This window comes from Ceratotherium simum, chromosome 22 (genome assembly GCF_057802395.1).
Source record: "Ceratotherium simum simum isolate JZ-2026a chromosome 22, ASM5780239v1, whole genome shotgun sequence".
NCBI classification, from domain to species: Eukaryota; Metazoa; Chordata; class Mammalia; order Perissodactyla; family Rhinocerotidae; genus Ceratotherium; species Ceratotherium simum.
The window spans coordinates 4780471-4797775 of record NC_141921.1 but is presented as its reverse complement, the minus strand read 5'-3'; the positions used below and the strand labels follow the sequence as shown (position 1 = coordinate 4797775).

At 55.9% G+C, this 17305-nt stretch overlaps 1 protein-coding gene across 6 annotated transcripts in view; it reads left to right on the top strand.

Moving 5' to 3' along the window:
* The window catches only part of ACOT11 (acyl-CoA thioesterase 11), a 49499-nt gene that overhangs the window by 22786 nt on the left and 9408 nt on the right, over positions 1-17305 (top strand). For 5 of the 6 annotated variants that reach the window (XM_087445875.1, XM_087445872.1, XM_087445874.1 and 2 more), the window contains exons 2-9: positions 5326-5536; positions 6476-6545; positions 10718-10778; positions 11366-11464; positions 11938-12073; positions 13947-14103; positions 15295-15414; positions 16794-16938. In XM_087445875.1, the coding sequence (XP_087302001.1) occupies positions 5398-5536; positions 6476-6545; positions 10718-10778; positions 11366-11464; positions 11938-12073; positions 13947-14103; positions 15295-15414; positions 16794-16938 (927 nt within the window). In that variant the 5' untranslated portion in view covers positions 5326-5397. Of the gene's footprint in view, positions 1-5325; positions 5537-6475; positions 6546-9682; positions 10305-10717; positions 10779-11365; positions 11465-11937; positions 12074-13946; positions 14104-15294; positions 15415-16793; positions 16939-17305 lie in introns of those variants that run through there. The other variant, XM_087445876.1, reaches the window with a different exon arrangement.

The window sequence follows — 17305 nt, the reverse complement described above, 5'->3', positions numbered from 1 at the left end:
TGCAGTTCTCTATGGCAGCATCTTTGTGCAACTGGATTCCTAACATAATCCTCTCCTCCCTTATTTGGTTCCTTAGCTCTGTTTGCATTTTGGCTCCCGGTGCGTGTGTGGTCTGTGTGCCTGTGTGCGTGTGCAGGCAGGCTGCCTCCGAGCCTTTTTGGGAGGAAGGTAGGGAATAGGCCTGAGGGCGAGTTTAGGGTGTTGACAGATGCTCTGCCTGGCTGGTGGGGAAACCACCAGAGGCCGTCCTGGTCTCTCTGAGAGGCTGGAGCCACCTTTGTGAGGACAGATCATCCAGTGTAGGCAGCTCCCTCACATACTCAGAGGGGCCTGGCTCAGACAACCGGGCCTTTCCTGGGGCCTGGCCGGCCCTGGGCCGAGGGCTGCTCTCCCTGCCCCCTCGGGGCCTACCTTCCAGTCCCCACCGCCCTGGGGAGAGGTAGGGAGGGAGTGGGGGATAGCGGGCTTTGCATTCTCACGCTGGGCTGGACTCCCTGCTCCACTCTCGCTGGCTTTTTGAATTCTCACAGACCCTCTCCATGGGCTGAGAGTCTGGTCCCTTCCCCGCCAGGTTCTGGCGGACTCATGGTGAGAAAGGACTATGTAAACAGCCTGGTTTGAACTGTGTTTGGGTTTCTCTCAGCTATATTTCTGTAGGAAGCCACACTCAGCTTCATAATGCCAACGGTAAGTGCTCGATAAATGTTGGCCATAAAGTAGGCATGTGCTGGTAGCTTTAAACACTTGATCATGCTTAATTTCATCCCCATGATGACCCTTGTAGGTAGGTATTATAATCCCCCCTCCTTTCTTTTTGTGAGGAAGATTAGCCCTGAGCTAACATCTGTTGCCAATCCTCCTCTTTTTTTTTTTTTTTTTTTTGCTGAGGAAGATTGGCCCTGGGCTAACATCCGTGCCCATCTTCCTCTACTTTATATGGAATGCCACCACAGCATAGCTTGACAAGTGGTGCGTGGGTGTACACCCGGGATCCGAACCTGCAAACCCTGGGCCGCTGAAGTGGAGTGCACGAACTTAACCGCTACGCCACCGGGCCGGCCCTATAATCTCATTTTTACAGAGGAGGAAACTGAGGCCCACAGAGGTTGAGCAGCTTGCCCTGAGGTCACACAAGTTAATTGTGGAACAGCCTTGAACCCAGGCCAGGCCGACCCCAGGGCCTGCGCGCAGCCTGGTCACGGTGGGCTAGTTGAGAGGTCGCCAAAGCCTGCCCCTCCTGCCAGGGCAGGAGGGCCTCGTCTGCTGCAGGCCTTTGGTTCCCCGGGGAGCCTGAAGGCACCGAGATCTCTCTGGGATCCTTGTCTGGCCCATCACTGTAGGCCACGCCCCTCTCCGTGACACTTCCGTGCTTTCTGTGGCCTCCTTGGCGCCTCTCCCTGTCTCCACCTGCACAGGTGCCTACTGCTTACCCACCTGCTTCTCTGCGCCCCCCTGGCTCCATGTCCCCTCTGCACCTCAGACCTTCCTCGTCTTCAGCTCCAAGGCCACCCCTGTCACTAGCCATTTTCTTTCTTTTCATCTCCCGTAGGCGTTTATTCGGCATCTGCTCCGTGGCAGGCCTGAGTCTGTCCCTGTCCTGTGGGAATGCCTGTCTGCTGGAGGAGGTGGCCGTAAAAACAGTGACCACACAGCTTGGGCAGTGCTGTGATGGAGACAGGCGAGGCTGCGGGGGTGGGGAGGCCCTAACCCTCCCTTGGGAAGAGGCGGGATGGGGGGCTTGAGGAGGGAGGAGAGAGGACTCACCTGGCAGGTGGGGCAGATAAAGGGATCCGAGGCAGAAACAGCACCTTGTGACGGAGGAACAGAGGGGGATGAGTGGTGCTCGGAGGAACTGCGTGTGGTCTAGAGCTGGGCGAGCAGCCGCTGGGGGTGGTGGCAGGAGCTACAGAGTAGGGCCTTGATCCTGCGAGTGGACGGAGCCATCGAGGAGTCTTGAGCAGGGGAGGTGTCTGGTCAGGCTCGCTCTTCAGAAAGGTCTGAGTGGCCCTAAGGGACAGACCAGAGTCCCGTGAAGAGAGGAGTTATAGGGACTGGACCTATTATCCCTGAGAGGCAGGACGCAGTAAGTTGTGGTTGTTGAGTTGGTGGATTTGCTTGTTGGAAAGATGCCCCTGCTGCTGCGTGGAGGCTCGAAGGAGGTGGAGAGACTGGAGGCTTGTGGACAGGCTACGGAACCAGTCCAGTGGACTTGCGGTGTGGGGCCTGAGCGCGCAGGGCGGTGGGGTGGACCTGGGGTTTAAAGAGGTTGGATCGCTGGGACCTGGCTGCTTGGGGGAGGGAGGAAATCCAGGTTAAGTCTGTGAATGGGGCTGTTGTCAAATTGCCTAGAAGGAGCCCTGGCCCTGGAGGGCACATCCCGGCTCCCCAGCTGTGTCCCTGGACCAGCCTGTCCTTCTGTGTGCCTCAGTCTCCCTAGCTGTGAAGGGACTGGGCGAAGTGGCCTCTCCTGCTCTGACCCAGCAGGTCCGTGACATGACTCTGGCCCAGGAGGAGGGACATAGAGCCCACAGTGTAGCCAGCTGAGGCCTAGTCTAGGATTATCAGTTCTGGCAGGTTTGCTATGGCCTGGGGCCAGCGCCTGGCATGGCTGCCATCTGAGAGGGCACGTCTCTGACCCCCAGATGCCCTCACCACCTTCATAGCGGGCTCTGCTTTCCCTGTCAGCTGTCTTGGCTCAGCCTGCCTGGCCGCCCCAGGCCCTGGCTCTGTCCAGGGCCTCTGCTTTCCGCGTGACCAGCCCTGGGAGGAGAGGCCTGGCTCTGGGGACCCATTGGCCAAACCTTGCCCGGGCCGCACATGCCCCTGCCACCCGGGCTGGCTGCCTGCCCACCTTGGGACAGGAGGAGGCATGGCCTGGCCTGTCTGGACGTGGGCAGACTGCCTTGGAGCCAAGGAAGGAGTTGGAGTCTGCGAGGCTGTGCCTGGGGCCACCTGTGCTGCTCTGTCCCCTCTCCCTATGCTCCAGCCCAGGGGCTCTGCACCCCTCTCTTTGAGGGGAGTGGGGGGACAGCCACAGTGGGGCTTATCCCTCAGTTTGCCTGGGGGCTGGGGGTTGGAGCACAGCCTTGCTTGGAGGAGCTCAGTGTTTCCTGTCTGACAGGGTGATAGGGCTCCTTAGCTTCCTCATTAGAAACCTCAGCTGGGTGTGCCAGAGCCCTAGAAGGTTAGACCCAGAATCCTGGAGAATCCTGGAGCCAGGGCTGGGGTATCTTGGGGATTGACAGTCTCCCCCTGCCCCCGCCCTGTGAGTGACAGATGAGGCTCAGAAGTGGAGGGGCCTTGCTCAGGATCATGTCGCACCTGAGGAACAGGGCTAGGATTTGAACTCCCGTCTGTCTCTGCTCATCCCTCCACAAACCTTTGATGAGGTCCTACTGTGTGCCAGTCCTTCCAAGCATGAGCACTAGAGTGTGAGCTTCTCAAAGGGATTGGCCCAATTATCTTTGTGTTCTCAGTGTTTGGCCCAGGACAAAGGAGGTGCTTGGTGAATGAATGTATGAGTGAATGAATGAATGAACGAACAAGGCAAAGATCCTGCCTCCAGGCATGTAGTCTCCATTGGGAAGCTGAGACTCCTTTTCACAGAACAGGAAATTGGAGGCTGGTGGGCGTGGGGATTGACTGGGTAAGAAGCAGAGAGAGGGTTAGAACTTAGTGTACTGACTGCCGACTGAGGGCTTTTTCCCTCCTCACTTTCCTCATCTGTAAAATGGGGTCAACAGCCCTCACCCTCTGTCTTCCTTTTGGGGATCCAGTGAGGCGGTGGATGTGAAAATAGCTTGTAAAGCAGGGACACTGTGTGTGGGGCTTCCCTGCGTGTATATCCAGAACTGCCCAGAAACCCCACACGTCTGCTCCCTTTCTTCTGCCTGCTTACCCTCTGTATCTTGCCTCCCCCATTTCCCTAGCTTTCTTCAGCGCTCCTTTGTGGAATGTTCTGTGCAGAGCCACTGGCTGTGGGAGGGGTTTGGGAAGAGTGTGGGTGAACGGAGTCTGCCTGCCTCCTCCCTCTACTGCCTCCCACACCCAGAAAGCCAGCCACCCACACCCACATCCACGCAGACCCCAATGCACACCAGGCGGGAAACGCCTTGGCAGTGGTTACTATGGTGACGGGTCCTGCTGCTTGGACTGCAGCGGCCTGCGAGCTGCCTGCAAGAGCCTGCAAGCGTGGTAGCCTGGCACCCCGCAGGCTTCCACCCAGGCCGAGAGCCCCTGGGGCCGCTGCCTTCCTCTCTCTGCCCTTGGTGCTCACATTGTGCCTGGTACCCAGGGGCTCTTGGGAGTGAGCTGCCTCCCTGGGAACCCACAAGCTGTTCTGGGTCAGACAGGCCTGGTTCAAATCCCAGTTCTACCACTTAGGGGTCAGTGATCTTGAACAAGTCACCTCAGCATGTTTTGAATTTCTTGAATGAGCTATGGGAGTCTCATGGGAGGAATTATCCAAGGAGTACAGACCCCCAGCACGAGAACTGTCGCTGCCCTGAGCCGTCACTGCCCCCATCCTGCAGCTGTGATGGGGTCAGCACTGGGTCATGGCGCTCTTTGCCGCTGAGTCCAGGCCGGGGCCCTGGCTCCTTCTCATCTCGGCCCCAGGAGGCCCTGCAGGCAGTGTAGTGTGGCGGGTAGGACCTCAGACTCTGCAGCCAGAGTCACAGCTGGGCTTTGCCACTTACTTGGGCCTCGGTTTCCTCATCTATAAAATGAGGATAATAATGAACCTACCTCAGGAGTTTGTTGTGCGGATAAAATTGACTTCATACATGTAATGTGCTTAGAAGAGTATTTGGTACTTAGTAAGTACTGGATAAAAGTTAGCAGTGACTGTCATTCGCATAATTGGCACTGGCCGTGAGAGTTGGAACCCATGTGTCTGTCCTTCCTGTTGTTTGTCCCGCAGGTGTGCCTAGCTCTGTTCACAGTCTGATCAGGCAGAGCAGGCCAGAGAGATGGGAGGGCAGGTTGGCTTCCCCACTTGAAAAAGCTGGCCCAGCAGCTGAAGGGAGGAGGACTGACTTCTCTACGGGATTCCTCTCTCCCCTCCCGCCCCTCGAGTCCCAGGGCGTGTTAACATGAAGTCGTTGGCCAAGAGGAGACTGGGCGCAAGTGGCTTCCAGAGAGCCCCTGGGGCTGAGACCTTGGGCTGGAGGGTGGTGGCCGCTCTTGGAGTGGGAGTGTGATGGGAGGTGGCCCTGGGGTGCGGCCCTCAGGTGTCAGGGACCGGCAGACCTGGGAGGTGTCAGGGACAGGCAGACCTGGGAGACCTGCAGTGAGCTGACCTCTGTGTCCCAACCTGTCCCCCAGGGCCTGGCCTCCGTGTTCTCCAGCCGCACATCCCGGAAGTCGGCCTCCCGCGCAGAGAAGGACGGCGGCGTCATGGCGGAGGGTGAGGGGTACCGGAACCCCACGGAGGTGCAGATGAGCCAGCTGGTGCTGCCCTGCCACACCAACCAGCGTGGCGAGCTGAGCGTCGGGCAGCTGCTCAAGTGGATCGACACCACGGCCTGCCTGTCCGGTGAGCTGCGCCCGCATGGCCGACCTCCCCCACAGCCCCACCCTCTGGAGGACAGGCCTCCGTTTCCAGAGACGTCACCGTCCACCAGGGACGCTCCGTGCTGACCCGGCCTTGGCACATGCTGCTTCCCCTGCCCCAGCTGCCCTCTCCGATTTCTCAGCCCTCAGCTTGGGTCCACCCCCTCTCTCAACCCCGCACAGCTGTGAGTGTTGGTCCTGGACCCTCAGGTCCCCGTCATCACAGCACGGCCTTGAACGTGGCTGCTCCGTGGTGGGCTGGAGAGTGAGCACAGCCCCCGCTGTGTGCCCTGGGGCATTCCCTCCACTGAGCGGGCTGAGTTGAGCTCGTTTCAGTGTGCCTGGTGTCCCAGTGTTTTCCAGCCCACAGGGAGCTCGCAGTCTGCTGGGGGCACAGACAGGCGACTGGCTGCCCCTCAGCACTGTTTGCAGGGGGCTGGGAAACGGAGGCAGAAGTGGGGCTGTGGAGAGAACAGACCAGAGGCCCTGACCCTGCCGTGGGGCCGGGGAAAGGATTCCAGAGGGGCTGAGGCACTGGCCAGAGTCCTGGGGGCAGGAATGACTCAGACGAGGAAACAAAGGAGGGGGAAGCTGACTGCGCAGAGTTACGGGCTCCTGAGAAGGCGGGCACGTAGAGTGCCTGGCGTGATCACTCCTTCCTTCAGCAGCTACCTGCTGAGTGTTTACTGTGTGCCAGACTCCGCTGCGGCCCCGGGCACAGCCATGAGCAAGATGGGCAAAAGTCCTTGCCCTCCAGTAACTCGCAGTCCAGCAGAAGGGAGAGACGCTAGACAGACAAAGCCCAGATGTAAAGTGGGGTTGGGCGTGGTGACTGGTGGAGAGAGGTGAAGAAGGGTGGGGTGCAGAGGGCTGCGTGCCGTGAGGAGGCTGCTAACGCACGGCTTTCTTCTCCCGATGCCAGCGGAGAGGCATGCTGGCTGCCCCTGCGTCACGGCCTCCATGGACGATATCTATTTTGAGCACACCATTAGGTAAGTGGACCCTCCTGCCTCTCCGTCCTTCTGGTCTCCCCACCGCGACCTCAGGGCCCCCTCCCCCGCCTCCTGTCTGGTCAACGTGTGTGCTGCCTGGAACCTGACTTGGCTCACCGAGGGCCTTTACAGATGGAGTGGGAGCAATGACCTGTCTGCAGGGTCTCTGAGACAGTGGTGGGCTAGGGGTGGGTTCCCTCGGCCAGGGTGGGGCCAAGGAAGTTGAGTCATGTTTGAGGCAGACATTACTGAGCAACATCATGGGGTGCTGTGTGATTTGGGGGAAGTCAGTCTCTTGCTGTGGGCCTTGGTTTTCTTATCTGCAAAATGGAAAATAAGATAAGGTTTGCAAAATAGTATTCATCAGTGAATGCCTTTCTGAGCTTGGACATTGTCTGTGGGTCATTGGTCACTGGCCTATAGGGAGGTCACTAGACAAGGTGACTTGCCCAAGCCTGAGCCAAAAGCTTGGGCTATTCAGCCTCTGCTCACATACCTCCAGGGATGAGGAGCTCACCACCTCCCAGGTTTTTTGTTTGGTTTGTTTTGTCTAATGTCTGTGCCTTTTAGAAAGCTCTTCATTACACTGCTCAGCTTTATCTCAGCGTAGCTCTGCTGGGACCCGATGAGTGAGCCAAGCCCTCGGCCCAGGACAGGCGGCAGGGGCTGCAGACAGTGCTCTTGCCTCCGGGCCTGCTCCTAAACTTGCTGTCAGTGCCCAGGACATCAAGTGCCAAGGGCTTGTTCAGGATTCCTGGGTGCCCGGTGTGTTATGGTTAAGGAAGAAGTCTGGCCAGTCCCGATATTCATTGATTCAGTCATTCATCCCTGCTTGCACCTTTTCTGGACTAGGGCCCATGCTGGGTGTGGGGTGCACAGAGTCAACTGCAGCGTAGTGCCCAGGAGCTCCCGGGCTGCGGGGACACAGATGTAGAAACATAATTTCAGTTCAGAGGGCTAAGTTCCATGCTAATAATGATCTCTGACACATGGGTGCTTTGTAATACTTTTTCTACGTATCTTTTATTTTAAAATAGTTTTTGATTTACAAAAAAGTTGTAGATAGTGCAGAGAGTTCCCATATACCCCACACCCAGATCCTCTGTTACTAGTGTCTTACATTCGTATGGTACCTTTGTCACAGTTCATGAACCAATACTGATGCACTATTTGTAATGCCTTTTTAATACATTAACTTATTTAACCCTCAGAACAACACTCTGAGGTCCTGGCTGTTAGTGTCCTCATTTTACAGAGGAGGAGACTGAGGCCCAGAGAAGTGAAGGAACTTGCTTAAGGCCGTACAGCTAGTGGGGGACCCAGGATGTACCAGTGGCCAGGCAGTGTGGCCCCAGAGCCCTCGCTCTCGTAGAGGAGGAAGACATATCCTCTACCCACTCTGGGTCCTTCTGGCTGGGCTATGAATTAAAATGACATGAGACAGAATAACAGGAGAAAATCAAACAAAGCTCTATGACATGTATACATGGGAGAGACCCAGGAAAAACTGGCAGAGGCTCTCATCTTAAATACCATCTTCAGCTAAAGACAAAGGAGGGTGTTGGGGGTAGTGGTTTGGGACTTCAGAGGCAATTCGCATGGAGATGGAAAAGCAAATGTGTGGTAAACAGAACTTTGACAAGAACGGACATAGCAAGGACTCTCCCAGTCTATCGATACCCAGAGTTATCTATGGTGATGGCCCGTCCTGGGGACAGACCTTCTATCTGAAATTTCTTTTAGGCACTTAGTGGGGTGGGAGGTCAAAGTTTGTTGCAGAGTCTTTTGTTCTTAAAAATAATCAAGCCACGGCAAAGAGACACGTTTTGGGGTGGCCAATTTTGATTCCCCACACTCTTAACCGATGGGCTGCATTGCTTATATGTCTACAGGTGGGTGTAGTGGCACAGAGGGTAATCAAGGGGGCTTCCTGGAGGAGGTGTTTGAGCTGGCTCCAGTACTGTCAGCACTGTGTGCAGTGACACTTTGAAGGCCAGTGGAGCCATGTCTGGGCCAGGTCGGGGTCTCTGCTGCCGGCACAAGTTCTGGCACTCGGAGGAACTAGGGATAGAGAGGGCTGGGGTGGGGTGTGTGCGTGACGGACCCGCTGCAGACCCAGCAGAGTGAAGATGAGTCTAGGCAGAGGAGGGTGTGGGTGGAAGGGGACGCCAGAGAGGATCCTGGGAAGGAGGGCAAGCTGGGGAAGAAAGGCCTGGCCACACCTGAGGAAAGCTGGGGAAGGTTTTTTGTTTGTTTTTGCTTTTGTCGTTTAAAAATATTTCAAAATGTATCTCTAAAGGGTAAGAACTCTTTTTAAACCTACCCTCACCACCATTACCACACTTAAACAAAATTAGCAATAATTTCTCCCGAACACCAGATATCCTGTCAGTGTTCAGTGGTCCCCACTGTCTCATGAATTTCTTTTTATTTCCTTTTGCTTTACAGTTATTTTTGTTGTTCAAGTCAGGATGCAAATAAGGTTGCAACTGGTTGCTATGTCTTAAGTCTTGTTTTAAATCTGTAGATGCTACACCGCCCCAACATCCTCTCCTCCCACCATCTCTCTCTCTCTTTTGCCTTGAAATTTATTTGTTGAGGAAACCTGGTCGTTTACCCTCTAGAGTTCTCCCTCGTTTGGGTTTTGCTGTCAGCATCACTGTGGTGTCATTTAACATGCTCCTCTGTCCCCTGAGAGTCAACTGGTCCTGAGGAAGAGGTTAACAGGGGCCAGACTTCTTTATGGGAGCTGCCTCTCTGCGATGAGAAGAACACCTGGAGGGATGCTGGGGAGCTAGGGGCTCGAGGGGGCCCCTGGGGAGGCTGGCAGTGACCCTGGGGAAGGAGCCAGTGTTGGCCTGAGCAGTGGGATGAGGACGATCAGGAAGGAAGAGAAGCTCAGGGGTCCCAGTGGATGTCTGCTTGGCGTTTGGGGAAGTTAGAGAGGAGGAGGAGGAGGGGGAGGAGAGGCAGAGGAGGAGTCACAAATTTCTTTCTTTTTTTAGCACCCCAGCTAAAATAGATTTTTATTTTTATTTGGGGGATCATGGAAGTTTTTTTTTCCCTAATTTTTTATCATGATAACTTTCAAAATTATAGAAAAGTTGAATAGTGCGATGATCGCCCCCACTGGGATTTAATAATTAACATTTTGCTAAATTTGCTTTATCTATATACGGATAAGTAAATGCATATACTTTTCTCTCTCTCTCTCTCTTTTTGTGGAACAATTTGAAAGTAAGTTGCAGTTGTCACGTGTCAGTATGTGTCTCCTAAAATGACAGGCCCCTCCAGGACTGTTAGGACTGCTAAAAACATGAATGGAAATGCACAAGTCGGCCCAGGGCAGGCGAGGTGGCTCCCCGAGGGATTCTGATTGTTCATCTGGACGTGGGAATCATTCCAGAGGGACAGACTGCAGCTGGAAAGAGTGGGGCTGTGCAGTCAACAGAATCAAATCTAGAATCCTGACTCTGTCACTTTTTAGCTGGGTGACCTTGGGCAAATGGTTTACCCTCTCTGATGCTCAATCCCCCTTAAACCTACCTGCCAAGCTTGTTTTGAGGCTCAAATGAGATAGTACACAGTGCCTGGCACATAGTAGGCATGCTTTAAATGTTTTCATTTCTCTTCCCACCCTCTGTTCATAGCCCCCTGCACTTAGCAAGCATTCGATAAGTGTGGAATTCATTAATGCAGTAGGCCACTCTTTATGGAGGACCTTCCCTGTGCCACGTGCTAGGCCTTGAAGAGTCAATGGTGAGCAAAACAGACGTGACCTTGCCCCAGTGGGGCTTAAGGATTGTGGGGAGACGGAGGTCAACCTGTTGGAAGAAGTGTTAGGAGAGTGAAACTTACAGGGCCATGAGAGGGCAGAGAGGGGCTGTTGAGTTGAGAGCAAAGAGAAGCTCGAGCATTCATTGGACAAGGGGGAGCAGGGGAAAGGGGGAGATGAGTGAAATCATGCCACTTTTCTCAGCCTTAGCTTTCCCACCTGTAAAATGGGGCCAACACTGTCTTGCTGGCTGGCTTTGAGGACTCGGTGACATCGCAGATGTGAATGTGCTCTGTGAGCCGTGACATTCTCCTGCCACTTCCCCACAAGTATCTGAGGCCCCTGTTCCCTCCCTCTGTCCTCTCTGGAAGGCTCACCTCCTGCTTTCTCTCCTCAGTGTTGGACAAGTGGTGAATATCAAGGCCAAGGTGAACCGGGCCTTCAACTCCAGCATGGAGGTGTGTGGGGCGGGCACGCCGGGGGTGGTGGGGGTGGGTTTTCCTCCTCTCCATTCTCAGCCCCCAGCCCGGGCACACTCACTCACAGAGTTCTGGTTGAGGCAGCAGAGTTCTGAAACAGCTGGCAGGGTTGGGAGGATCCTAAGGATCTAACTGTCCAACACCCATAACACAAAAGGGAGAACTGAGGCCAGGGAGGGGGAGGGACTTGCCCCAGGTCACCAAGATACCAGGTGTCTGTCCTTTTAATTGAGCCAACGCTTTACTTACTTCAAGCCCTTTCATCAACACAGTCTCATTTTAATCGTCTCAATAACCCTGTGAGGGTAGATATGATCATTCCCATTTTACAGATGAGGAAACTGAGGCCCAGAGAAGGGAAGTGACTTGCCCAGAGTTTCCCAGGGAGCCAGGGGCAGCCTCAGAACCTACCCCAGGTCTCTGTCCTCCCAGATGTGGTAGGTGCTACGGAAATACCAGAGGCCAGGCCTGGGGAGGGACCTCCTTGCTTGTCGAGCAGCGGGCTCTCGGGTTGGTGAGCTCTATTTCTTCCCTCCTCACTCCCCCACCTTACTCTTCCCCTTCAGGTGGGCATCCAGGTGGCCTCTGAGGACCTGTGCTTGGAGAAGCAGTGGAGCGTGTGCAAGGCCTTGGCCACTTTTGTGGCTCACCGCGAGCTCTCCAAGGTAGGTGGCTACACCTGGCCACCCGATGTTGCTGGACCCCCTGGGCGCCTGTCATGGCAGACCTGGACCAGGGCAATGATTCTAGGGGTTGGTGGAGGGGTCGAGGTGGGGGCTATGGGAATCCACAGCTCCCAGAGGAAGGCCCACCTCCCACTGCGATGGAACCCCAGGCGCCTTTCCCCCACCTCTCCCCGTGCATCTCACGGGAGGGTTCTTCAGGTCTCACCATTCATTTTCATGTCCTGCAGTGACACCCAACCCTGGTCCACTGTGCCTTTGCCCAAGGAGGGGGACTGGGGGTGTTTGGAGGGTGAATATGATGTGTCAGTCAGCATGGGGACAGGAAGATGGGGTGAAAGAGGGGAGGACTTATAACCGGCAGCCCTGGGCGTGAGGTGGTGGCTGGGGGACAGGCCCTCATGCTATTTCAGGGAGCTTGTCCTGAGCATCCTGCACCCCACACTGGCCCACAGGTCAAGCTGAGGCAGACCACACCACGGACGGAGGAGGAGAAGACCGAGCACAGCGTGGCGGCTGAGCGCCGGCGCATGCGGCTGGTCTACGCGGACACCATCAAGGACCTCCTGACCAACTGCGTCATTCAGGACGGTGAGCGGCCGTGGATGCAGAGGGCAGCTGGTGTCCTGCTTGCCCCCCTCTGCCCTGGGCCCCCCATGGGCAGAGGGGGGAAGGGAGTCTCCTTGGGACGTCCACCCACTGGTGGCCTCAGGCCTGGCCCTCTTGCCTCAAGATCTCCTTCAGGGAAAGGGGAGTATTTGGGCCTCTCGCCCAGTTCCCAGGAGCCGTGAAGACGGAGTTAGGACATAAGGAAACCCTTTGTTGTCCACCAAATGCATTTGAGTCTCTAGGATTCAAGGTACTTGAGAAGGTAGTATTGAGCTTGGCCTTGAAGACTGCAATTTTTTAAAAAGAATATAGATAGGTAGGTAGGTAGACAGATGATAGATAGATAGACAGATAGATAGACAGATAGATAGAGAGAAGGATAGATAGAGAGAAGGATAGAGATAGAGATAGAGATGATAGAATAAAAAGCAAGACTCTCTCCCACCACAGAACCCAGGTTTCCTCCAGAGGCACCGCTGTTCCTCGTTGGGCATCTTTCCAGAAGTACCCCTGCATGTTTAAGCACACTGTGGATTATGTAGCTCCCTCTTTTTCCCAAAAGGGAGCATACACACTGCTCTGTATCTTGCTTTTTTCCGCTTAAAAGTGTATCTTGGAGATTGTCCTGTACCGGCGCACAGGGACCCGCTGTGGCCTGTTGGGACGTGGACAGTGGAGAGAGGAGGAAAGGTCTCCCTGACGGAGGGCACAGGCTGGGTGAAGGTGGGGAGGGGTGGCTTGCGTTTGCACACCGATCTCCACAACGGTGGAATGCGGAGTCTTCCTTGAAACCTAAAGGAGGCAATTTTAGGACAAATCAGAGGTAGTTGGGCTGCCCAGAATGGGAGAGCAGGTGGAAGGAGCTGACCCTGTGAAAGCAGTGAGCTGTGCTCTCAATTCTGGGTCCTGGAGCCGTGGAAGAGCCCAGCTCTTCCCACTGTCGTCGAGGCCCCCTGGAGCCATCCATCCCTCCACAGCCCTCCTGAGTCCCTCCTGTCCTGACAGCCCTGTCCTCAGGGTCAGTCCAAATGCCCTCGCCTGGCTGGCCGCTCAGCCTCCTCTGGTGCTGTCCCTCTCTTGCCCTCAGCTCCGGCTAAGCCAAAGGCCTCGGTGCTCCTGTGACTGTCGCCCATCCTTTCTCCAGACCTTGGCTCTGGCCACCCTCAACCTCCCCTCCCCCTGCTGTGGCATCTCCCAGCAGCCTGCAAACCAAGTGAAATGCTGCCTCTTTGCTGGGCCTCCCTGACGAGGCCTCTGTCCCTGGTTGACGGGAGATGCGTGGCATCCCCTTGGGTTGGGTGGGGCGTGTCAGCATCTGCTCCTCTGACTTCCAAGGCCCTGCCCACTCTCTGGCCTCTCCAACTGAGGATATCCTAATGCCATCACCCCCGAGGGACAGGGCATGTCAGGGCAGGAGAGTGTCTTCTGAGAGTGTCTACTGAGTTGGGCACCAAACTCTCTAGAACCGTGATCGCATTTCACCTTCACAGTCCTAACGGGTCGGGTTTGACATCTGCCCTTTACAGAGGAGGAAATTGAGGTTCAGAGAGGTTACTTGACTTGCCCAACGTCATACAGACTGCGTGGGGTGGAGCTGAGGTTCAGACCCAGCTGTGTCTTGTCTCAAAGCTGGTGTTCTGTCTACTGCCCTGTGACAGCCCCGTCTCCCTCATCCTGTCTGCTCCCATTCCTCATCCAGATCCAGCCCTCACCTCATGCCCATGTGATGCTGGGTAAATGAAAGAATCTAGGTGGGGCACAGTGGTGGTGGGGGTCCAGGCTGCCCATGGGGAGGGTTTGCCCTTGGGAACCTTCTCACCTTCCCACCTTCCTCCCTCTGCGCCTCCCGGGTCAGATCTGGAGAGCAGAGACTGCAGCCACATGGTGCCAGCCGAGAAGACCCGTGTGGAGAGCGTGGAGCTGGTCCTGCCCCCCCACGCCAACCACCAGGGCAACACCTTCGGGGGCCAGATCATGGCCTGGATGGAGAATGTGGCCACCATCGCAGCCAGGTGAGGGCACAGCCCTACCTGCTCTCCTTTCACCCCTCTTTCTCTTGGACAGCTCCCTCTGGGGGGAAATCCCAGCTTGGTGTTGGCGTTCAAGGCTTCGGAAGTTTGGCTGTTCTGTTAGGGTAACCCAGAGAAACAGAGAAGAATGATTTTCTGTGAGCTGGCCATTCCTTCCTCGACTTAAAGAGCCCTCACGGCTCCCATCGCCTGCACAGGAAACGCCAAGCCCCTGGGCCCGCCCCTGCTTGCTCTCTTCTTGAATCTTATGCTCCCTGAAGATCAAGCCATTTGCCCTCCCTTTCCCATCCTCCACGTTCCCAGCCCTGCCCTTGCTCCTGGTCTGACCTCCCGCCACGCCACGCCCACTATTCTTTGTCTGCTAAGATCCTGCCCACTCCTCCACAAAGCCTCTCTGGCTCTTTCCTTCTCCCCAGAGGTGAAAATAATTCCTTCCTTCTCCTATAACTTCTGTGCCTGTCTGGGGCTGGTTCTACCCTAAATATTGGGGTACTTTCTATAGTTATGATAACTGACATTCACTGACTGACATTCTCATACCTTCGTGACTTTGTGCTTGCTGTTGCCCCTGCCAGGAGCGCCCTCCCTCACCATACCCTCCTCTGCCAGGCAACTTCTTCCTCATCCTCTAGAGCCCAGCTCAAACGGCCCCTCTTCTGTGTTTAACCCGTGGGACACAGTGCATAAGCAATGCCATTTTGGGCAGCTCAGGCTGTGAGTGCAAGAAGACCTCAGAGGAGGGTTGGAGCCCGGATAGTCAGGGAAGGCTTCCTGGAGGAGGAGCACTTCTTGGGCCTTGAATGACAAGTAGCTTTGGGTAAGAGGAGGGCTTCCAGGTAGTAGGAACAGCAGGTGCTAAGGTGTAAAGCTTAGAAGGAAAATGGGGAAGGGGTTTACCCCAAGACTTGCCCTATGCTTTCTTCTGTCACCTCAGTCTCAGCTGCTTTCCAGCCATGCACACAGACCTTAGTATTCTAAGCTGTGCGATGGGACTTTAGTTCTGTTCCTCTGGGCAGAACTGTTGCTGGGCTGGGTTGGGGTGAGGGGGCCAGAGGGCGGTGCATGTGGTTTTGGGCTGGGTCTGGGGATGGAGCAGGGGTGGAGGCTGGCCCAAGCCTGTGGCTGAAGCACTGGGGGCATTTGTCCTGTCCCCCTAACCCCGGCCTCCTCCAGCCGGCTGTGCCGTGCCCACCCTACGCTGAAGGCCATTGAGATGTTCCACTTCCGGGGCCCATCCCATGTTGGGGACCGCCTGGTGTTCAAGGCCATCGTGAACAACGCCTTCAAACATAGGTGAGGGGCCGGGATGGGTGGGACCAGGACCCTCGGGGCCGAGGGCTCTTCCTGACCCTAGAAGGGACCCCCTGCAATCCTGCCAGGAACCCTTCGCCCTGCAGACGAGGTCCTAACCCTGCCTGGCTGTTGGGTCTCTTCACTGTCACCAAAATTCAGCTCTGATGTCCCCTCCTCTGGGCTTCCCCTGCCCTGGGCCTCCTGCTGTCTTGGATGGTAGCACATGCTCAGTGTGTCTCATCTGTCTCCCTGGCTCTGCCTCCACGCCTTCCAGATGTGGGTGCTCAGATCACTGGGCTGCCTCCTGCCAGTGCTCTGTCATTTATCAATCCCTTCCCCACCCTTTTCCTAAGACAGTTAGTCCCTAGAGCCCTGAAGGTTGGAATGAATCCTGATACCCCCATGAAAGCTTACTTTAAATATGTGTCTATTTTGGTGATTTCAAAGATTTGGTGATTTTTTTCAAGATAGTGCAGTCATTAGAGTGAGGGATCAGGAGCCAGGCTGCCTGGGTTCAAGTGTGGCTCACTTCTTGCCAGCTGTGTGACTTTGGGCAAGTTACTCACCTGCTCTGAGCCTCAGTTCTTTTTACCACCTGTAAAATGGGGCTCACCACAGCTGCCTCAGAGTTGTGAGGATTCAGTGAGGCGTCACCAGCGGAATCCCAGAGGAAACGTCCAGTGAGGGTCAGCCATTGCTGCTGCTGTTGTTATGATGATTATGACTATTCACAGTCTGACCAGCGCACAGGCGTGAGGCCTGATTTCTAGTCCAGATACTCTTCCTGACTGTCGTGTGACCTGGAGCAGGTACTGCCCTGTGCTAGGTCTCGGTTTCCCCATCTGTTGATGTCCACGTTCCGGGATCATAGACTTTCCTGCGGGGGATGGTGGTGGCTGCTCTGTTCTAGTTAATAAAGACAATCAGAGATGCAGAAGCAGCAGCCCCTGTGCTGTCAGGAGCGCGGCTGTTAGAGCGCTCGAGAGCATGCGTGTAAGGGACCTTGTTTCTAATGAGGCTCTGCACCTCCACCGCCTTGCTCACGTCCCTCCACAGCCCTCTGCAGTTTACCCTGAGAGATTTTATATACATATGCTTGTGGCCCCACCTCCCAGCTGTAGCCCATGAGGGCGTGGACCAGACCTGTTTATTCATTTCTGTGTGCCCTGTGACTAGCACAGGGCCAGGCACACATAGGTCTCTGTAAACATTGATGAAAGGGACAGTTCTGGGTTTCCTTCCTGCCAGTGGGACTCTGATCCGGGCTGTTGGAAGAACTGCAGGAGTGCGTGTGTGTGTGCACGTGTGCGTGTGTGTTGGGGATGGGACGTGGCCTCTGGAAGGTTTGTCCAGATGAGAGCAGCCCTCCCTCCCCTCAGCATGGAGGTGGGCGTGAGTGTGGAGGCCTACCGCCAGGAGGCCGAGGCCCACCGGCGGCACATCAACAGCGCCTTCATGACCTTCGTGGTCCTAGACGCAGAAGACCAGCCTCAGACGCTGCCCTGGATTCGGCCCCAGCCTGGGGTGAGTTGGGGCAGCACTCTGCCCCACTGCCGGCTCCCCTCCCTCCCTGCCCAGGGGTCGGGGGGCCCACCCTGCCCCTCTGCTGGGGCCCAGCCAGCTCTGAATGCCCTGCTGTGACCCCCAGAGATGCCCCTTGGGCAAGGCAGGCACCTGTTCTGCCTGAAAGAGCTTGGACGGTGCGTGTGGGCTGGGCTCGTAGTTGGTGGAACAGGCGTCCCTGAGCCTGCAGAGTTGGAAGGAGGTGGGCTGGAACCCACCTCTGCCACATTCTAGCAGGTGCCCCCTGCCAGCTTTCGTCCCATCTGTCAAGTGGGCGTGTCTGCAGGCCGTGCCTCCTGGGGCTCTGGGGGTCTCTGGGGTACTGACC